Source organism: Cucurbita moschata, unplaced genomic scaffold (assembly GCF_002738365.1).
Source record: "Cucurbita moschata cultivar Rifu unplaced genomic scaffold, Cmos_1.0 Cmo_Scf00004, whole genome shotgun sequence".
In the NCBI taxonomy this organism is placed as follows: domain Eukaryota; kingdom Viridiplantae; phylum Streptophyta; class Magnoliopsida; order Cucurbitales; family Cucurbitaceae; genus Cucurbita; species Cucurbita moschata.
In genome coordinates this window covers 3,501,951-3,523,429 of record NW_019268520.1, presented here as the reverse complement: position 1 = coordinate 3,523,429, position 21,479 = coordinate 3,501,951, and the positions used below count along the sequence as shown (strand labels likewise).

Sequence of the window (21,479 nt, the reverse complement as noted above, 5' to 3'; positions counted from 1 at the left end):
ATATATTGATCTCGTGTCAGTTGGGGAGAGAAATGAAACATTCTGTGAAAACATATTCTTAGTGGACGGATTTTAAAATTTTGAAGGGAAGTTCGGAAAGAAAAGCCTAAAGATGATAATATCAGTTAGTGGTGGACTTGGTCGGTTAAAAAGCGGTCCCTGTATTTATATTAAATTGCAAGGTGAATGATGGAGTACACCCCATTTGAACTTTTGCTTTAATATTGGGGATAAAATAGAAAAAGGTTGGGAGGTTAGGGACTATTTAGCAATTAAAATAATATTTGTGAATGTAAAGAGAAAAAGGTTCAATAATTATTAAAGCTGACGTGGAATGATTAGAAGAAGTAAAGGTGATATTCTTAGCAGACAAAACTATTCCATCATTTTGCCTTTTGCCCCCAACAATTCTATTATTTTGGTTTTTGCCCCAACTATTCCATCATTTTGCTTTTTGACCCCTCACCTTCTCTCATTCACAAACCAAATTTGAAGTAAGGTTGAAGTTACTTTCACCCCATCATGAATGAAATCATGGGAGTTTTGTTTGATGAGAATATATTGTCCTTTTTTTTTATTATTATTATTTAGTTTTTATTTTGAAATTAAACGGGCCGAGCGCCCGCCCGCCCACCTGGCTGTAGTATACGTGATAAAGGTATCTATCGAAATTAAAAAGAAAGGATACCCTAATATCCGAAAGAAATGACCATGTAAATCCCCTCTATGCAATATTCAGATACCATTTGTAACAGCTCAAACCCACAACTAACAGATATTGTTTGTCGTTAGCCTCACGGTTTTAAAACGCGGCTGTTCGAGAGAGGTTTCCATACCTTTGTAAGGAATGTTTTGTTTCCCTCTCTAACCGATGTGAGATTTAGGTTGAGTTGAATTCTTAGACATTGAAACTCAACCAACCAACTTGAAAATAGGATTCACAACTCGACTCGTCGATACTTTTAAAAGTTGGTATCAGATGTTAGTGATGTGTTGTGACTGTGAATGTGAATGTTAGATATTTGAATGGTACATGTACTGTGGATAAATATTTTTTTTTAAATAATTAAAAAAGTATACAACAACGATCCAACCCGATTCATCTCGAAAATAGAGGGTTGGGTTGTGAACCCTATTTAGGTCATTCGGGTCATCAATCCATCGAACCCAGTTCGTGTAACTTGGTCAATATTCCTATTAATAAAATCTAATGGACTGTCGTGTCAACATTTCATTACTGATCAAATATAATTTTATGTGAAGATTCCATCGAAAAGTGATTATTGATTAGGATTAAATATAAACAAAATTCAAGTTTAGAAAGCATATAATTCTTTTTTTAAAAAAATTAAGAACTAAATAAATACATGTAATTTAATCCGTGACATTTTAATATAAAAATATCTCATATAATCCTTATTCAAATTGATTTGGGTCCCTACATGTCTAGTTATTTGTATTCCCAACAAGAACAACCCTAGCTCTTCCCTACTCGAAATCATTTTGTTCGAGAAAAATATAAACATAAAATTTTAAAATGATTTGAACGGTGTACAACTAAACATCAAAATGATTTATTCCCGAACGCTATTCCCTCGACTTACTTAACAAACTGAAATACTTCGACCAAAGATACTTCCTTTAGAACACTCTCAACACGTGTTTAGGGATTGTACGTTTTTTTAGAATCAAGTCTTACGATATCCGATACTTGAAAATATAAATTGCCCTCAACATAAATCTCAAAAACTCATATTTCATGACACCAAAAACTCTCGAGATGCCTCTTGTAAGGGCATCTTAGAATGTTCGGGCATCTTATAAAACAAACGAAATATTCATCGCCAATTCACTCGAGAAAATGAACATTTTCCCACATTAATATCAAGCTTTATATGCTCCTATTTGGACAAGCATGTGTGATTATTGAGCATGACAATGAAAGAAAAAGGTAATTACAGCCATTCAAAGAACTGATGAAATATGACCCAAGTTCACAATGTGGAATAAATGTAAGCTTTAGAGAAAGAGAGTTTAGTGAGAGAACGTATCGACAAAGTAGCCACTGCTGTTCCCGAGCGAGTAAATATCGTCCTCTTCGAGCTGATTGAACTTTGGAACGCCATCATCCCATGAAGGAAGTGAATCCAAACTATCAAACTGTACAGAGTTCGGTTTCATAATCGATAGAGATTCATTCATTGAAGAACAATACTCCAAGGAAAGCGACGCGTGGCTGTCGGTTTCTAATTGGCCTGTCCACATTTCATATCCAATGCCTTTGCACACCAGATTACTTGAACCACCTGATATCATATGAGCTGCCACTTGGTTTATTTCCTTTGTCTCGAAATCTAAATTTGGCATTGCCTCTTGTTTTCTTAATGGATTTGATGCAAAAAACAGCTTTTCTTTCAGTCTATCTGTTTTTTCAGTAAGTCTTTTGTGTGTGGATGGATCCAAACCAAGTTGCTTCAATCTCTTCTTGATTCGAGTGTTCCAATGGTTCTTGATTTCATTATCCGTTCGGCCCGGAAAATGTGCTGCGATTTTCGACCACCTGTAAGAGTTAGCGTAAAACAGTGTGAATTTGGTTTGTAGATTTGAAACAAAAAGGAGAAAAACGAAATGAAGTCTGTTTCATTTCATTACCTGTTACCAAGAAGAGAATGAAGGTGAATGATTTGATTCTCTTCCGTTTCTGTGAAAGCACCTCTCTTGAGATCGGGCCTCAGGTAATTGATCCATCTTAGTCTGCAACTCTTTCCACATCTTAGCAAACCTTCACCATAGAAAAGAAAATGGTCCGTAAAAAATCTCGGGTTTGTTCGGGAACTGTTTAGAATTCGATAAAACATACCCATGTGGTCGTTTTCTAAACGTTGTTTCTTTTAATATGTTTTCACCGATGACTTTCTTTTTAGAACATTTTGTTCTTCATTTCTTAGAGCATGATCCTATGAATGGTATATATGGATGATGATTTCAAGTCATTTTGAAGACAAAAAAGTAAGAAAGTTACTTTTAAAAACAAACGCTAAGGGAAGCTTTTTAACATGTTGTTTAGTTGACTACCTTTTTTTCGCACCTAGTTTCACTAGAGGTCTATTTTCGTAGAATAATAGATATAAGACATTGTTTCTTATAAAACTATATGATCTTGAACCGTCACAATCAACTCGACACTCAACTACACTTCTTAAAAACAGCATTCAGATCCCATTCGACGAAACGAGCAAACAAACAAACTCGAAATTTAGAAACAATGTTATGTAGAACTGGTTAGCAACGAGAAGGAAGAAAATACCTGCAAGTTTAGGCACCAATCTCCAGCAATGAATTCCATTGTTGAGGATGAAGTTCATGAGCTTATGATCTTCCTCGACAGTCCAGGGGCCTCGTTTCAGTCCGACCTTGTCGCAGCATGGCTGTCGTCCCATATCTCAATATCGATGGAAGCGAATGAAATAGTTTGCATGAGTTTAATGCCATGGAACTGATGCTTAAAAAGGAGCTAAGGAACTTTGACAAAGATGGTGCCAGTTCACTGAAACATATAAAAAAAACAAAAGAAAAAAGGAAGGATGTTGTGTAAAAGGGTGATAAATGATTGAAATGGAAAAAAGCATTCAAGTCCAAAGAAAAGAAAGGCATGGAGCAGTGTGATTATTGAATAGCCAAACCACAAAACACCTCTCTTATTCTAATATTAGTTTAAAGAACCAAATCCAAAACAGATATGCCACAAAGATTCCTTTCTCTTCTTCAAGGCTGGCCACTTTTGTTTTTGGAAGACAACTCCTAAGTGTCTTTAATTCTATTTTTAACTATTATCTTTCCTGGAAAATTCAATGTTCATAAGAGTCAATGAGATTAAATTTTGATGCCATTTGAGCCCAAAACGCTGGAAACTTGACTTCTGGGTATGTGATCTATCCATTGTATTCAAAAGTTTCTTAGATTTCCAAGAGAAAAATTGATTGCTCATATGATTTTGAGGAAAAAAAACACTTGAATTCACTTGGGTTTTTTGAACTTATGCAGTTTCTAAGATTTCTAAGATTTCTAAGCTTGAATTTTCAGGAAAATCCATCATTCCAATTTGATTGCTGATGCAACTTTGAGCAACGAAATGAAAAAAACTCAAATTCATCAGGGTTTTCTTTGATCATTCAAAAGATAAGCAAAAGTTCCTCAGATTCACAAACATGAATTTTCCAGGAAGCGGAAATTTGATTACTGATGCAATTTTGAGCAAAGGCAACACCAGAATTCACTTGGGCATTTTATCATACACTTTATGGGCAAAAGTTCATCGGGTTTCCAAGCTTGAAAAATTCATCATTCCAAGAGGAAATTTGATTACTGATGCACTTTTGAGCAAAGCCAACACCAGAATTCACTTGGGCATTTTATCATACACTTTATGGGCAAAAGTTCATCGGGTTTCCAAGCTTGAAAAATTCATCATTCCAAGAAGGAATTTGATAAAAAACAACAACATAATTCACTCTGGTTTTTTATCATTCATTTCATAAGCAAAAGATCCTCAGAGTTCCAAGCAAGAATTTTACAGGGCAGTTCATCTTTCCACAAGGAAAATTGACATAAGACTAAAAACACACGAATTCACAAGGGGTCTTTCAATTCAAGCAGGATAATACATAATAATGATGCTAAAATTGCATAGAAGAGAGAGAGAGAGAGAGAGAGAGAAAAACAAAAGGAGAACAGAGAAGGAATCACCAATGGAGGAGTAAGCGCAGCAGAGCAGACAAGAAGGGTCACTCAAAATGATATCATTCCGAGAGGGAAACCCCATTCGGCCATCCAATTTCTACGCACATTCTTCAACATCCATAATGGTTTCTGAAAATGTAAGGCAACTCCGCCCATCTCCATTTTCTCTCTCTCTCTTTATGATCATACCAGTAGAGGCATTCACCATTTCTCTGGAGAAGAACATCATAGAATCCTTCGCCACACCATTTTTTTTTTTTTTTTTTTGACCATCCACAAAAATTTCTACCATTACGATTCTATTTTAATAGCATTACTTGAGATTCCCGATTATATAGTATATCATCGAGTTGAATCGTGTTGGTATGAACCGTACCACGACAGAAATTTTTGAGGTAGTATATTATCGGGTTAAACTAAACAGCTTCTCGAGAAGACCTTGAAACCATTGTATTGTAAATGTGCAGTGATGTGCGTAATGAGTATCGTCGATCGGATTCGACCGTTGGTTTAAAATATTCCTACAAATGCTTGCACTTTTTATCTACGGATAAAAAAAAAACAAGTCCGAGTTAACGGTTGAATTGTTTTACCTAATCAAGAATTTGATAATATTTGTGTAATTTCTCAAGCCTACCGCTAGCAGATATTATTCTTCCCGGTTGAATTGTTTTACTTAACCAAGAATTCGAGAATGTTCATGTAACTGCTCAAGCCTACCGCTAGCAGATATTGTCCTTCCCGGTTGAATTATTTTACCTAATCAAGAATTCTAGAATGTTCGTGTAACTGCCCAAGTCTACCACCAACAGATATTGTCCTTCCCGGTTAAATTGTTTTACCTAATCAAGAATTCGAGAATGTTCATGTAACGGTTCAAACCCATTGTTGTTAGTAGAAATTGTCCACTTTGTCCCGTTACATATCGTCGTTGGCCTCACGATTTTAAAACACGTCTTTTAGGAAGAGGTTTCTACACCGTTATAAGGAATGTTTCGTTCCCCTCTTTAACTGATGTGAGATCTCACAGTTTACGTGGCTCTATAGACAAATTATAAAACTAACATCCCGGTTAAACATTTTCTGCTATAAAATAAATTACAAAATTATGGAGAAATAAGAAAGAACGATCGTTCCAGATTATTGTTCTCGTTTGAAATAATTATAAATTTAAAATTTTAATTAATATTCTAAAATTTAGGGTATAAATTGATAAATTATAAATATAACAATAGAAATTAAATAATGATTAGAAGTACAAATGGAATGAATTTCAAAATTTATGTTCTAAAATAGTGTTTTAAGGTATTAATAATTATCATGATAATTAATCAGCCCGGAAATATAGCCGTTGCAAAAAGGAATTACTGAGCTGAATCGCATTCAAATACGAAAAGAAAATCCGACCGTTGGAGAATTCATCACTTTAATCTAATCCATTTCTCCAGATTCTTCCGCAGAGTTCGACGAAAAAAAATTGTTCGTTCTCTTGTTGATGATCTTCTTCGCCGATTCGAATCTGATCTGAAAATGGTGCAAGAAGGATCGAGAGCAAGCGCTTCAGAACCAGAACGACGAGCGATTGAATCGAGACCACTCGAAAGTGGAAATGATGCGGATAGTTTTTTTAGCCCTAGATTCAAATCGGCGGCAGCCATGGCTGGCTGGGACGAAGAGGCGCTTCTAATCGCGAGCCTCGTCGTCGACGACACGCCGGAGAGAGAGTTCCAGCAGAAGAAACGGTCTGTTCTGCATTGCAAGAGTCCTACGTCGGGTTCGAGAAGGTAAATATATATTGATTTTGTTTCTTCTCTTGTTTTTCGATGTGAGAAATGAAGATATGTCAGCGGATTTTAGGTTTTTGTTTTTTGTTTTTGCTTGTTCCGACAGAAATCGGAGTTCATATCTCGTTTTTGGCAGGAAACGAAGGACTTCGACTAGCATAATTTCGATTCCGGTGGCTGTTCTTGACCTCGATGCGGAAGAACCGACTGTGAGAGGTATGGATTTCCTCTCCGGTGCTTTGAGGATTTCGATTTCCATTTTGAGTTTTCAAATCTTTATAAGTTCCAAGTTATGGAGTTGCTGTTTACTTAGGTTCTTGAAAATCTTCTTATAGGTGGTTGAATTTTCAAAATTGTGTCCGTTTTCAAATTCGACAGAGAAAATAACTCTTGTTCCTATGAACAGATGATGCTACAAAACAAGATCCAGAAACTGCGGAGGCTGAACCAAAGAAAAGTAATTCGTTGATTGAACAAAAAGCTGGTGATTCTTCTTTATCATGTTCAACTCTCCCATGCATTGACAAGCTCAGAGAAGAGCTCTCTTGTGCTGTAAGGATATTCTCTCACCTTTGATCTTTGAGCCTTTTAGATGCTTATTTCATTCCTAATTGTTTCATTTTTTTTGTTCATTCTTTTCACAGATTTGCTTGGAAATTTGCTTTGAACCTAGTACCACACCTTGTGGACACAGGTAAGCCAATATGATTGTTCTTACACTTTCAATCTTATTTGGAACTTTGAATTTGTTTTAATTTTTGATAGACACAAAATTTGTTCATGATCATTACATACCAACGCAAAAATTTGGAGACTAAACTTGTAATTAAACTCATTGTTAAAGGTAAAACTCTGCAAACTACAAATTTAAATAAGCGTAACAGTTCAAGGATGATATAGGTTAATTTTGTTGATTCGAGTTATCTCAGTATCACTAAGTTTTCATGCATTCATATTGTGAATTGTTCTTACACTTTCAATCTTATTTTGAGCTTCTGAATTTGATGTTTTGGTTTAATTCTGGATAGACACAAAATTTGTTCATGATCCTTACCTACAAACACGAAAATTTGGAGACTAAACTTTTTAACTCATTTTTAAAGGTAAAATTCCGCAAACTACATATTTGTTCGAGTGATAGCTGTATCATTAAGTTTTCATGCATTCATATTGTGAGTTGTTTATACGATCAATCTTATTTGGATCCTTTGAATTTGATGTTCTATTTTAATTCTTGATAGACACAAAATTTGTTCATAATCCTTACATACAACTACGAAAATTTAGAGTCTAAACTTGTAATTAAACTCATTTTTTAAGGTAAAACTTCGCAAACTACAAATTCAAATAAGCGTAACAATGATAATAGATTAATTTGGTTGATTATGACCAAGTTTTCATGCGTTCATATGTAGTTTCTGCAAGAAATGTCTAAGATCTGCGGCTGACAGATGCGGAAAAAGGTGCCCTAAATGCAGGCAGCTAATAAGGTTCGAATATGCCACTCAAATCAGTTGGATCATTTCATTTTCAGACATTAGTGCTTATACATTTCTTCTTGGATTTCTTTATTGATCTTACAATGCAGCAATGGGAGATCCTGCACCGTCAATACAGTTCTTTGGAACACAATACAACTTCTCTTTCCCCAGGAGGTTGAAGCAAGGAAGGTAGTAGCAAAAGAGTGTAGTAGCCATGAGAAGAAGGTTCAAGACCCGGAAAATGCCTTTTATAGTAGTCTGCAGAACCATAATACACAAGCAACCGACACGTCGAGTAGGCGTGGTAGTAGTTCAAGAAGAAGAGGGGAAATAACAGTTCGAGATGACGAGGATGGTGAACGGGACAACAGGGTGATGCAGCAAGCTGCATCTTTGAATGCTGAAAGCAGAGTCCCATCTAGAATGCACCGTAAAAGCATTCGATCAATGAGGATGACGACTCGAGATGCCGATGTAAGTAGTAGGAGAGGTACGCCAGACCAAGATCAGGATGCTGCTTTGGCATTGAGGCTACAGAGGGAAGAGTTTATGGAGGCTTTTAGAGACACTCCAGTGCAAACCAGAAGAAGCTCGCTGTCCTTGGCTAGAGCTAATCTTAGAGCAATGGCTTCTAGGGCGGCTGTTAGTCGCCACCAGAATTTGTAACCTTGTACTCATCGACTAATCTCATGATCCACCAGAATTTGTAACCTTGTACTCATCGACTAATCTCATGATACAACTATTATACAACTGTTAGTGTCCCATCCTACAACATTGGGTTGTAATTGAAGTCTTTGAATCTGCTTATTTGAACTCGAGATTGAAACCATAACTGGGAAAAAATTGTACACAAATTCATGGTGTAAAAAAATGGAAAGAACGACAGGTACAATCTCGTTGTTCGACGCTTTCGAGCATTTTACATTACATACAAGACCAATGATAATTGTATCCTCCTAATCTCAGGCAAGTTCCTATCTTACAAAAGATCAAAATGGAAGGAGGAACTAAATTTGATAATGAAAAAATGTTACACTCCCTCATTCTACATACATTACATGATCTCCAACCGTGACAACCTCGACGTGTATTGGCTTCTTCAATACGCGCATCAATAAGAGAACTCATGGCCTCGGAGTGAAATATATTTTTGGACCCAAATGGCAATGTCCTCGGCGCAAGCTTGGGCTTGAGGTGTCTTGAGAAGAATGTCGAGGGTCGCGAATTCGTGCACTGCATCCTTGTAGTCAAGAACAGGTGCATCGACATTTACCTTTCGAAGTTCTTCAGAGTAAGCTATGGCTCGATCTCTCATCCAATCGAGTTCAGCCACCACTGTCAGTGTTGGTGGCATGAGCTTTAGAGGTGGTCCTTCTCTACCAGAAACAAGGGGGTTTGCAGCTGGATGATCAAGATTAAACTCTTCCTCGGGTAGGAATAGTTTCCAAGCAAGAAGGCACATAGCTTTGTCGTAAAAATACGAATTCGCTAACTTCAACTCCGAATGAGTGGGAACACTTCCTACGAAGAATGGGTACAAGAGAACCTGCGCGACCACCTTGACGGGGTCCAAGAGCTTACCAGCCTCGACAGCCTTTCGAGCCACGTAATCAGCAACATTTGCTCCACAGCTAACCCCAAGAAGAACGCATCTGCTCGAAAAAAAGAAAAAAAAGGGTCAAATTTCTCTCCCGAGGATTTGATGCTTTTATTAAAAGAAACGAAAAGAATACAAATGGATGATATAAAAGAAAGAAAACCCACTCAAAAAGGAGCCTAGAAAAAGATACCAGACCATTATAAAAAGAGGACTCTAATTTTTGTTTCCTCTTTTTGAAGAAAACAAAAGGAGGACTCCATTATAGAGAATTATGATGAACAAAAGAAGGACTTTCATAAATTTTCTTAGAAAAAATCCTCGGACACCGACACTAAAAGAGAGTTGTGAAACGTGGCAGTAGCCCACACCTCTTCTGTAACAGCCCAAGCCCAGAAAAGGAAGCTTATAAAAGACAATATCTGCTAACGGTGGGCTTGAACTGTCACATCTTTCCAGTGGGGATCTCTTATTCTTAACTAACAACGTTTTCAGCAGGTAACAGTGAAGATGATTTTTAAATCTGGAAACAAAACGAGATTTTGGAAGTTTAACTAGCACGGCTAACATTTGGATCAAACAAAATCTCATTCTCAAAGAAGCATCCTCTTCAGCCTCCTTGAGAAACTATTCAGAGGAACAGGTTACAAAAATCTATTACAATTGCTTAACCATCCTACCAGTAACAGTTCAGAACAAAGAACTGACTAATTAAATCCGTCGTTCAATACAGCCCCGAACTCAGTCTAGTACATCAAAATTTGGTTAGAAATACTAATGATTGAAGGGTCGTGACATATTAAATATCGATTTAGTAACAAAGAACTAACAAATACATACTAGAATGTCATATAAGCACCAGCTTGTATTGTGATGCTGACTTCTTCAATGCCTTAAAATTTATATATAGCTCAAGATAAATCACTTCAATCGCTTCAAACTACATCTACCGCCCGTTATTATACGGACCGACATGTTTGTTAAGTTCATTCATACATACTGCTGGAATATGCTAAGGTGTAAATAAGTTTTCAAAGCAAGCTAGGGACTTCCTCTTTGATATAACCATACACTTCAACATTGCAGCCTAAATCAAGAACAGGTTGACATTGTTGCTTCCAACTTTTGATCTCCATACCATTTGGAAACATCTCTCAAATTATATCTATGTCTTTGGAGTTCACCTATAAGATATACCATCATTTTAGATGATCTTTTATCTAGTGCATTTCGGAAACCATTTTGCAGATCCGATCGTAGACCACTGAAGTTCATTCCTTGCTTCTAATCCCAACTTCAAGGAATCAAACAGACAGAAACAGGAAGTTGGTGTTGAAGAAATAGAAAACGAAAGGTCTATATGGTACCCGTACTTTAAAGAATTTCTAATACATCCTGAACAATCAAGATTGTGTCTATTCGATCTCATATTTTAAAACGATTTTGAAAATTCCTAGAAGTTAACCTCATAAGTTTAACATCTATCCCACCTAATACAAGAATCTGTCAATTATCAGCTCTTCACCTAATCCTTAAATAATGTAATGACCAGATAAGCTCTAAAATTTAAATTTTAAAATTCAGAGAACAAGATAGAAGCACCCATGAAAATTCAACAGCCAATTAGAAAATTGTTTAAGTACACAAATCCACCAAACTTATAACTCAACCAAAACAAAAACTATCCAGGTTCGTTAACACACAAGGGAGAAAGAAAATCAAAGCAATGTCATCATCACATTAACCCATATAATTCAAGGAAAAAATTAGTAAGAAAAATAGAGTTATGAAAATGATAACCTTGTTGGGTCTCCATGGGCGGCCAACCAAGGCTCTACCATTGACGCCCCAAATGTGTCAACAATATGCCTGTGATTATCCGACTTCTTGAACTCATTGCCATAGCCTTTTGTATTGCCCATAGACTTGCTGCACTCGGCCAAATTGGCCTGCTTCCCCAACCAATTCAACACCTTCAATCCATCCTCAAACGCCGCCGGAAAACGATTCTCGGGCGCAAGACGATACCCTACGGCGATGACAATAACATCACACAATTTTGCAATCCTCCGGCAAAAGAAATCATTGGCTGCAGAATCATTGCTACCACTAACCCACCCCCCGCCATGAAATTGCAACATCACCGGCAACCTCCGACCATTCTGCGCCGCCGGTGCATACCCTCTGTAAACACCACCGGTGGCGGGGCCCGGAATCAAATTCAACCCCTCTATTTCATTACTGTAACCCCCAACTCTATTCACCCGCAGTTCTTCCCTAGAATTTCCCAAAGAACCATAGCTATTTCGTCGAGAAGAATACGGCTGTAAATTATCCAGATTCTGATTAACGAGATCCAGTTGAAGATCTTGACTGTGCCATTTAGGTTTAGCCTTTGTCGATTTAGAAGAGGGTTTGGAGTCGGTTTCAGGCGGAGTAAGCGAAGATTCAGGGAGGAAGATCCGAATGCTAAGAGATGTAAACGGATCGATGTGAATATCCTTGGTAGCAACGCCGTCGGTGAACAAAGGATTAGCGGAAGCAACCGTTTCTTCGGGTCGCGATGTAACTCCAAAAGGACTCGATTCGTCAAGTGGAGCTTGGATCAGATTCTGCAAACGATGCTTCAAGAGAAACTTGAAGAACACGCTGTAGAGCTTCACAGCCACGCTTGGCATTTCTCTCGGTCTCTGTTCTAAATCCCTCTCGCTCTCCTTTCTCTCTGTCGCTCTCTCTATCTCCCTCTCTCTTCCCCCTACTACCCCCCCTCTCTCTGTTGCAAATTCTAGACCATAAATCGCAGAGCTGAATCGCAAGGAGACGACAGAGATAGAATCATGGATGAACACGGAATTTGGGGGCTTCTCTACGATAGATCGAGTGAATTGGGAGTCCTTGAAATGCAAAATCGATCTCGATATCCCTCAGCAATGCTTCAATGGCGTTCGGTGTTCGAGAGAGAAAGAGGGAAGAAGGAAGAAGAAGAGGGATCTTCTGGGTCCGTAATGGGCATTCGAACCATACCCCCAAATCCTTACCAGTTTATTTCCTTTTCCTTCAAAAAGAAAAAGGCAAATTAATTAATTCAAAAACAAACAAATATTAATTTTTAGGTATTATGTTTATTTTAGTACCACAAATATTAAATTTTAGGTCATTAGGCACCTCTCTCTCTCTCTCTCTATAGATATATATATATATATATATATATATATATATAGATATCCCGACTTAGGACTTGGATTAGTTAGTGAAAACGATCTTAGCTATTGTAAGTCGTTTGAGACGAGTACAGTAACATAGTTAGGTCGTAGCAACTGCAAGAAAATATATTGGGTGTATACCTCAAATTTACGATTTGGATCCTAGAAACATTGCAATTTGTCTCGATCGCACCCTTGATGGCAGCGGTCTTGCGATTGTGTGACACTCACTTTCCAACGACAAGTGAGCTAAGCCAATTTGTTCTTACGTCGCCTACGGCCAAGCGACGTATGCTTGAGCCTTTGGCCTCGGTTTAAGAAGAAGGTTTTAGAAAACGAGGGCAGAGAGAGATTTTTGAAAAAGATGTTAGATAAGCAAGGAAAAGAGTAACAACAACGGCTCCCAGTATATAACCTTAGGTAGAGAGAAGTTGTATATTCAAATAGGACCTCTATTAATAGGACGTGGTTCGGGTACAAACCAAGGTGGAAGTAGGGTAACACGTGATGCTCGGTAAAGGAGAAATACATGAATAAATCGATTGCAGATCTGAATGACAGAGATTCAAAGATATGCAAGTATGGTTAAAGAAAAGTATCGATACTTACTACATATATCAACAAATTGCATTTTTATTTTTAAATATGGATCCCGATAATCATTAGTTCGTTTTTTATTTTTGTTTTCTTATAATTTCTTTACTAGGTTTTTTTTTTTTTTCCAGGTAGATTAATTAAATAATTAAATAAATATATATATATTTTAAATATCTTTTATTTATATTTTTGCTTTTATAAGGCGTTGTCACAGATCTATTGCTGTGCCAGCTAGGAAATGAGCTGTACAAACTTGCCATGTCACATGTGATGGACCGGGACAAATATGGGAGAGGGTGAAACGACGTCGGGTTATCAGGTAATCAATCAACTATTGAGCTGGGGGGGTTGCAACAAAGAAGTGACAGCTCACCTATGAGAAATTGTGACACATAAAATAGAAATAAAATAAAATAATTTCAATTTGAATTATAAAAAATTATTTTTAACACACGTTTTCCCCTTTTTAAAATTATACCATTTTAAATTAAGATGGTATTATTCAATTCAACTTTGATTTAAATTAAATGAAAAATTAAAAAAATTTGACAATTTGAATTTGACCAAAGTCAATTGAAATTTGCCATTGACTGCTTCGTTATAAATATCTCATTCAAATTAACCATAAAATTTAAACTAAAAATAAAAATTTCCATAATCATTTTGGTAAATATTTTGTGATAAATTTTTCTTTTCATTTTATTTATAATGTAATTAAGCCATAATTACGTAATAAATATGTGTTTTTTTTTTCAAAGATATGTCTAAAATAATTTTAATTGCTTAACATTATTAATACTCATTTAAACTAAAACTAATAATTTAAATGTAAAAATATTATTATGAATAAACTAATTATCCAGTATAAATATTGGAGACAAAAAAAATATATATATATATATATAAATTACTGCATGTGTCAAACAAGATTTAAATCAAATATTTTAAAATTTAAACTTGCACGATAATATAAAGGACTTAGAGGTGTCTACGAGACAGAGGTGGGGATGAAGAAGCCTTCTAACCCCTATTCCTGTCTTCGTCTCCTATTTTAACCTTTATTCTTGCACAATCTCCCATTTACTTCCATAAAGATCAAATCCCTCGCCAAGAATTTTTCGTTCACAAGCAATAAAAGCTAAAATTTCAATATTGCAACGTGGTTGTCCACACTTTAAAAAGAATATTTATTTACTCCGTAAAAAGAAAGAGAAATAAATAAATACACACAAAGTGATGCACGATAGGGATTTGGGCGAGGTCAGATACGGAGAATATTCCTCACCCCATCCACATTTAGCTAATGAGTAAAAATTTCTCCTCACTCCTTCCCACATATATCATTTAAACGGGTTTTCGCTCCTTTAGGGGTAAGTATAAACAAACATTTATGAAAAGATGACATCTCTAATTGGAATAAATAAATAAAGAAAGAAAAGCTCTCAAACGCTGTTTACACGTTACTTTGAATTTTTCAATTCAACTTAACGCATATATGCTTTCCTTAATTCTGTCAACTTCCAAATGCCATCTTTTCATAAATGGCTGCTTCTACTTTTCTACGCATGCAACTTCTTAAATCGTAAAGTCAGCTCAACAATCGTAAGACATACAAAATGCTAAGGAATCTGTCTATTTCACTGGTCAGCTCAGCAATCATCATATTAACATAGTAAACTACCAATCCTAAATGCACATGATGTGATGTGAAAATTTGATGGGAGATATGTTGTTGGGTCTATAGGGCTTACCCGTGAGACGAGTTCCAAGTTCGGCTCGAATCTGAATCAGGCCAAAACAGATGCACGTGAAGGAACAAGCCAGCTGAAAGATGAACAAATCAGGAACACAATTCTGTAGGGGAATGTACAGATCGTTCTGAGGTTCATTAACAACGCTACCAATTCAGGTAATAAAATACAAATCAGCAAATATATAAATGAACTTGTCAATTAGTGCTAATGTTTAAATCAAACAATAGATACAAAAGGCTACCGATCCCGAGCTTTGATCCGAATTTAGTATTTTAGCCCAATGTTTGAATGGCTTACCACTTTGAAGAACTCGCCTAAGCTCACTTTAGACTGAGGTCAATGGGATTGGAAGCTGTTGAAAACCCATCACAGAAAACCAATCGAGAAAAAGGATTAAATACCATAGCAATCTGAATGACTGTCCCGATCGTGGACAGCCGAAAATATTTGAATTCTTTGCTAGGCTTGAAGATATGTGTGATCCATTAATAGCATAGTACTCAGTTGGCACATGGCTACCACAAAAATAACAAGAATATCCATCCACTGTGTGAAGCTGGGACGACGACGAGGTAAACTGATGTATGCACCGCGTGGAATGAGTGTTGAGATGTGAAAAATCTCAAACTGAAGAATGAAAAGCTGCTGAAATTTCAACTTAATGGTCCATCATTGCAGTTTCAGTTTCAGACAGCGGAGCTGAAAAGGAATCAGAATGGCATCAACATTTTTTTAAAAAAAACACGCATTCAATTCTAAACTGGGATGCTCTGACCTAGATAACTTACCAAGTAGATCTTCATAAGAATCTGCTAAAAGTGATGAGTCCAACAGCAAAGGTGGTGAGAATACTTGATCCTGAGCTTCATCGTTGTCGAAAAATAACTTTCGACCATCAGAAGTTGCAGAATTTGAACGAGCAGAGGAAAGAAATCCATTTAATTCGTCAAAATCATTAAGAGAATCCAGATCATTCAATGCACCAGTAAATTCATTGAAATCAATTCCATTATTGAAGTCACAAGCAGGACTCTCAGGAACAGACAACCTTCCACTCCTCGTGGAAGCTTGTTTACTATCTGGGCCTAAATGAGCAAATCCAGTTCCTGAAAATGGAACAAAAAAGTGCTCTGCACTTCCATCAGAATAACATTCTCGTGATGCTTCTGAATTGCTGTATTTCATCAAAAGAGCAGCTTCTCTGACTGATCTCTTTAAATTCTGGACATAAGAAGTCTCTGTATCTGTTGAAGAAAATGTAGATAGAACATAGATGATCAAGATGAGCTGAATAAGTTTAACCTATCGTTGCAGTTAAAATGAGATGCATTCAGCCAAACCTTGTGTTAGGTTATTTATATGATCATTTGAAGAAGGCTGGTCAGGAGATTTGTTTTCATATGAATTTTCTATTTGGCTGGTTTGAGATGCCAAATTGTGTCGCTTTTGCGTATTTCCCGTTTTTCCAGAAGAGTTTGGTGTCAAACTAAACAATTGAGGGAGCTTTAAAGTAGGACTGGCAGACATCTTGTCCAATTGAACAGAAGACATTTTTGAAGTCACCTCAGAAACCTCATCACTACTACTAACCTGAATAATTCAGAAAAACAGAGAAAACATTGTTCAGCAGATTGAATCATTTCGGATTCATAAACAGCATCTTAACAATTACCGATGTCCGTCCACTAGTCTGTGCTTGCATAGGTGACATAGATCGAACAGGATGTTTGGTCGCTGGAGGTAGATTTAATGATATATTGTTCACTTTTTCGGTACACTCTGATATGGATTTTTGTATTCCAGGAGCAACTTCCTTCAATTGGTTGATGAGCACCTGCACGTACAAACATTGACGTCAAAGATAAGAAAACATCCCACATGAACAGACCTTGGTATAGCCCCCTACAAACAGGCAAAGTTTTAAAGCCAGGATTACATGTAGACTATAGAAACCAACGAGAAAAAAAGATCCACATACACACAAATTCTAGTACCAGACTTTTAAGGACCATACATAACCAGCCTTAGAATCCTGAATGCTGAAATTTTCACTTGAATACTGAAATTTACCAATACACTAGGTTCATTTGAATCGATTATTTTGAAGAATACAACAATTTGGAACTAAGCCTTATTAAGCCATCATTGCACCCATCATGAAAAAAACGGTACTTTAGAAAGACACAAATGTTGTTTGATCACAATTACAAAAGGGTATTTGATGAAAACCTGCAAGCTTGCCAGGTGTTGTTGATGTTCAGCAAGAGTTGCTGCCAAAGACTCAGCATGGCCACTTGTACCACCATCATGTGCACCGCGTAGAATTTCAGGACCTTCTCCATCATTTGCTTTTGCCTACAAATCAGCACATGAAATACTTCTAAATCTCCCAATCAGGGAAATACATAAATACATTTGAGCTATAGCCTAAAAGTTGGTCCAGAAAATAACCAAACAGGAGAAAAATGTTAAATCTCCCAAGAAGTGAAATATAAAAATATAAGTTCGCTATATCATGCATACAGGGAAGATCCTTCGTATTCTACTGTGACATGGAGCAACACGTTCAAAATAATGCAGCATGTTGCAAGAAAAGCATTTGCTAAACCAATCAAATGAACTCATAGAAATAAAATGAGGAAAGTGGTGAGAAAACTAAGACTCATAGACATGTAATCCATTCCCAAAGGTTCAGATTTCATAAAGTTAAACTAATCATTCAAATGCTTGCAAATTTTTTTAAAGAACTAATAAAGCATACCAGATGGAGTGACTGTTTATGAATACGCTGTAAAGCATGAGTCCAACGCCTAATGATTTCGGCAACATCAACAGTGGGATGGACTCTTCCACTCCTATCATCCATCCATGATACTGAATCATCACTTATTTGTGAACTGGCATTTGAGCTGTCATTCTGATCTTTGTCATCCACAAACACTGAATCTGAATCACTTGACTGACTGGCCAGGATGTCCGTGTAAGGAACCTGAGAGCTCTGGTCCATGGCTGCACGTAGAGATGATCCAGAAATGCGATACCTAAAGGTCAATATTGTACAGAAGTTAGCTTGGCATATGGTATCGAATCTGTATACCCTAACAAGTAATACACAACAGTGTACCTATGCTCCCGGTGGGCAATTAAGTCCTCTATAGGACCTGAAGCAAGAACTTCATGTTGACCTGTACACCATCGAGATATATATTGAGTTAGAGAAAGAAAATTGAGCAACCTGACTTCGATAGTGATTGTCAAATAAAATTCAACAACAAAAACAATAATCTACGAGCTAAACTAATAAAGTCCAGATATTTGATCTTCACCAAAAAGTTCGTTTTTTCCATCTACCGGAAAGGGGAAATGATACAATAAAGGATTTCCAAGCAAAAGGATTTCCAGGCAAAAGGATTCATGCAAAATAATAATAACGATAATAGTAATAACAACCAAAGTGATCTATCATAAATTTGCAGCTTCTCACACAAACGGAACAAAGATGTTCTCCTAAGTACAATTACTCAAAGAAGTAGACTGACAAGTCAAGATTCAATGGCAGCCACGATAGCCAATCACAGGATCTGTGAAGACCTAAAAATGAGATATTATTCTCATTTCCATTTATATGGTTTCATAACTAATCATGAATAACAGGTTAAACCATTAAAAAGAAAAATATTTTTCAATGATAATAACATTGAAAAACATCTATTATTATCTGAATTGCAATCTGAGATACATATATTCTTCAGTAGGCGTACTCTATAGAAGAACAAAACAGACTGTTTTGCCCATAGCAAATGAAAATGGAAGTAGTTTGAAAACGATAAAGCATGTCAATTGTTTAAATTGTGAGCCACATGACATCCTACCAGTATCTGTAAGATAAAAAAAATAGTTTTTCAATGAGAAGAGAAAAAAGATAGTTAAATTGCAAGTTTGGTCTCCATGCTTCGAGAATTGTGTCTAATAAGTCCCTAAACTTCAAAAAGTATCAAATATCTCAATATAAATCAATGAACTTTCAACTATGTGTTTAATAGGACCTTGAACTTTAAAAAGTGTAATAAATCAAGGACCTACGTCATACAAAATTGAAATTTTAGAGACCTAATACATATAAATTGAAATTTTAGATAGATATTGGACCGTCTTTTAAGTTTAGATACCGATTAAACAGAACATTGAAAGTTTATACTATCCTAAGCTTTTTAAAGATAAAAGACCTATAAAGATATTAACTACTGGAACGTTTATCCATGGAGCCCTTATTCCTTCAATGTGAAGTAGTGATCTTATTCAATTAAATTATATTAAAAAACTAAACATAAAATATATAATCTGATTGAAAAAAAAAAAAAACTACAACGTAGCTCAAGAGTTCAAAGACCAAATTTGTTGTGCAAGCATGAAAAGTTTATACTAACTTTTGCGTGCCAATATAGATTCCCACAAACGAGTTGCCTTTGAAACTAGATGTGAGTTTTGACTTGAACTTGATACAAGGTCATCCCATAGCTCCCCTTCCAATTTTACTTTGTTCCTCAGATCATGTAGTTTTTCTAGCTCTTGCTGCAGATAGGCCTGGCATCCATGATTCCCAGACAAAGGGGAAAGAAAGAAGAATGATGAGGCAACAGTCATGAACGCCAAAAGTATCTTAATAAGGATAGCTATAAGTTTCTGAGGAAAATATGAACACCTCTTCAGCACAGAGGCCACGAAACTCGGCAGTCATTTCATGAGCCAAATTAGACCACATGGCTTGTTGTTGCACAGCTGTTTCAGCATTCTTCAGAAACTTTCTTCTTTCAAGTGCAATTCTAGCCTACTTGGGACAAAGAGATCAAATAAATGTTTGCAAGTAACAATCAAATAATTAGGAATCAACAAATGGGAAAGACCAAGGACAGAAAGACAGACAGAAAAAGTTATTTCCGGTGAGATGATGGGTTCAACTCACTGTTTCATTGAGCTACAGGCACGTAAACACACTGTTTCATAATGTTACTAAAATGCCACTTCTTAAGTGACAACTTATATATACATGACAAATAATTCGTCAGCCATCGTACATGGAAGAATGCAGAGTTGTAGTTCATTATTTGGTTATTAATTAAACTGGGGAATGAAACAGTTATCGGATGACTCTAACTAACAACTACCTTTGTCACAGGAAGTAATGTAGCAGCGTGTGAAAACGCTACATCTGTCAAAGGTGCAGGAAGTGGGTTAGATGCAACATCAGCAGCAAACGTGCGTCTGTGAACCTCCCGCAATGCATGCAGGGAAAGTTGCCACAACAGTTCAACAAACCTGCACACAATTATCCAACTCGAGTGAATCTCTATTTATTTGTTCACATGAATGTTATCCCAAACTGGGTTGAAAGCATGAGACAAATTTTAGAATCACTTCTCCAACATGCCTACTAAAGCTAAAAGCAGTGTCTGAGTAGCAAAATCGTTCCACAATTGACTCTATACCCACAGAACTGATGAGAAACAATTCAGCAGAGCTGGAAATTCTAAACGATATACGACAATGAGTAGCATCATCAACTGACCTCGGTCCACAGCACGTGGCTAAAGACGAAACCCTCGAATTACTCCTGGGTAATGCACCTTGAGATTCAAGCTCACTGATGATCCCTTGCACGACCTAAAAAAATATTTCACCAACTAGTAACCTAAATTAATCCGAAAAGTAAAGTTAAAATCGAAATTCGAATTACCTCTAAACCAGAATTGACGAGCACGAGAAAAAAAAAACAACGAGATCGAAAATTATACCTTCCGGAAGTCCCTCGATTGCGCGGAATCAAAGATAGGCCAAACCTTATCGAAATCCTACCAAGATCCAAAAACAAACAAAAACAGCAGATCGGGCGAAATTGGAAACGGAACACAACAGTAGAAACGAAATTAAACAGAGAGATGAAACGAAATGTTACTTTGGCGGATTGAAGCGGTCCTCGGAGGGAAGATAGAATGAAGTAGAGGAGCTGTTCTCCGAGTTTTGGATTGGAGTGACGGAAAAGGCCAACTCGTGGGATACCGTTGGAAGCTCCGACGCCGATAACCGCCGGATCGAGGCCCAAAAGCAAACAGTTAGTGTACATTGAACTCTCGAGCTCAATCTCCCTCTCCTTCTCTCTGTCCATCGTCATCACCAACTGAAACCAACCCCTCTCTCTCTCTCTCTCTCTCTCTCTCTCTCTCTTCTGTTCCTCTTTCTCTCTCTAGATTTCTTGCTTCCTTTCTCTTAGGTTTCGTCTCTGCTCTCTCTCCACTTTTGCATCTGCACGATTCCGAAAGGTC

The 21,479-nt window shown here is 36.7% G+C and overlaps 4 protein-coding genes across 5 annotated transcripts; 1 reads left to right on the top strand and 3 right to left on the bottom strand.

Moving 5' to 3' along the window:
- Window positions 1-1,777: 1,777 nt before the first annotated feature.
- LOC111442000 (transcription factor MYB20-like) lies at window positions 1,778-5,019 on the bottom strand. Its single transcript, XM_023079240.1, has 4 exons — window positions 4,747-5,019; window positions 3,308-3,547; window positions 2,653-2,782; window positions 1,778-2,560 (listed from the first exon to the last, which is right to left on the bottom strand). The coding sequence occupies exons 2-4, from the start codon at window positions 3,438-3,440 to the stop codon at window positions 2,035-2,037; spliced, it is 789 nt and encodes a 262-aa protein (XP_022935008.1). The 5' UTR covers window positions 3,441-3,547; window positions 4,747-5,019; the 3' UTR covers window positions 1,778-2,034.
- A 1,162-nt stretch (window positions 5,020-6,181) lies between these two features.
- Window positions 6,182-8,922, top strand: LOC111441989 (E3 ubiquitin-protein ligase ORTHRUS 1-like). Of its 2 annotated transcripts, XM_023079226.1 has the most exons (7): window positions 6,182-6,524; window positions 6,661-6,740; window positions 6,931-7,076; window positions 7,169-7,218; window positions 7,940-8,014; window positions 8,113-8,697; window positions 8,753-8,922. In XM_023079226.1, the coding sequence occupies exons 1-6, from the start codon at window positions 6,271-6,273 to the stop codon at window positions 8,669-8,671; spliced, it is 1,164 nt and encodes a 387-aa protein (XP_022934994.1). In that variant the 5' UTR covers window positions 6,182-6,270; the 3' UTR covers window positions 8,672-8,697; window positions 8,753-8,922. The 2 variants fall into 2 exon arrangements, with proteins under 2 accessions (XP_022934994.1, XP_022934995.1); XM_023079227.1 differs by having other exon boundaries at window positions 8,113-8,821.
- Window positions 8,844-12,655, bottom strand: LOC111441984 (probable carboxylesterase 11). The gene is made up of 2 exons (XM_023079220.1): window positions 11,406-12,655; window positions 8,844-9,660 (listed from the first exon to the last, which is right to left on the bottom strand). Exons 1-2 carry the CDS (start codon window positions 12,281-12,283, stop codon window positions 9,120-9,122), a joined length of 1,419 nt encoding a protein of 472 aa, XP_022934988.1. The 5' UTR covers window positions 12,284-12,655; the 3' UTR covers window positions 8,844-9,119.
- A 2,575-nt stretch (window positions 12,656-15,230) lies between these two features.
- On the bottom strand, window positions 15,231-21,465 carry LOC111441976 (AUGMIN subunit 6-like). Its single transcript, XM_023079199.1, has 13 exons — window positions 21,113-21,465; window positions 20,952-21,008; window positions 20,726-20,820; window positions 20,325-20,475; window positions 19,862-19,987; window positions 19,587-19,743; window positions 18,284-18,344; window positions 17,921-18,200; window positions 17,389-17,514; window positions 16,832-16,993; window positions 16,500-16,749; window positions 15,948-16,403; window positions 15,231-15,858 (listed from the first exon to the last, which is right to left on the bottom strand). The coding sequence occupies exons 1-13, from the start codon at window positions 21,326-21,328 to the stop codon at window positions 15,818-15,820; spliced, it is 2,178 nt and encodes a 725-aa protein (XP_022934967.1). The 5' UTR covers window positions 21,329-21,465; the 3' UTR covers window positions 15,231-15,817.
- Window positions 21,466-21,479: the final 14 nt, after the last annotated feature.

What these genes read in the sequence shown, in the direction of transcription:
- LOC111442000 (XM_023079240.1), bottom strand. Translation starts at nt 3,440, where the DNA reads ATGGGACGACAGCCATGCTGCGACAAGGTCGGACTGAAACGAGGCCCC. An exon ending in ATTGGTGCCTAAACTTGCAG is followed by an intron (nt 2,783 to 3,307) that starts GTATTTTCTTCC and finishes TCTATGGTGAAG; the next exon opens with GTTTGCTAAGATGTGGAAAG. An exon ending in CATTCTCTTCTTGGTAACAG is followed by an intron (nt 2,561 to 2,652) that starts GTAATGAAATGA and finishes TAACTCTTACAG; the next exon opens with GTGGTCGAAAATCGCAGCAC.
- LOC111441976 (XM_023079199.1), bottom strand. Translation starts at nt 21,328, where the DNA reads ATGACGATGGACAGAGAGAAGGAGAGGGAGATTGAGCTCGAGAGTTCA. An exon ending in CATTACTTCCTGTGACAAAG is followed by an intron (nt 19,988 to 20,324) that starts GTAGTTGTTAGT and finishes TGTCCCAAGTAG; the next exon opens with GCTAGAATTGCACTTGAAAG. An exon ending in AACACCTGGCAAGCTTGCAG is followed by an intron (nt 16,994 to 17,388) that starts GTTTTCATCAAA and finishes TTGTACGTGCAG; the next exon opens with GTGCTCATCAACCAATTGAA.
- LOC111441989 (XM_023079226.1), top strand. Translation starts at nt 6,271, where the DNA reads ATGGTGCAAGAAGGATCGAGAGCAAGCGCTTCAGAACCAGAACGACGA. An exon ending in GAGAAGAGCTCTCTTGTGCT is followed by an intron (nt 7,077 to 7,168) that starts GTAAGGATATTC and finishes TTCTTTTCACAG; the next exon opens with ATTTGCTTGGAAATTTGCTT. An exon ending in AAATGCAGGCAGCTAATAAG is followed by an intron (nt 8,015 to 8,112) that starts GTTCGAATATGC and finishes CTTACAATGCAG; the next exon opens with CAATGGGAGATCCTGCACCG.
- LOC111441984 (XM_023079220.1), bottom strand. Translation starts at nt 12,283, where the DNA reads ATGCCAAGCGTGGCTGTGAAGCTCTACAGCGTGTTCTTCAAGTTTCTC. An exon ending in GCCCATGGAGACCCAACAAG is followed by an intron (nt 9,661 to 11,405) that starts GTTATCATTTTC and finishes TTTTTCGAGCAG; the next exon opens with ATGCGTTCTTCTTGGGGTTA.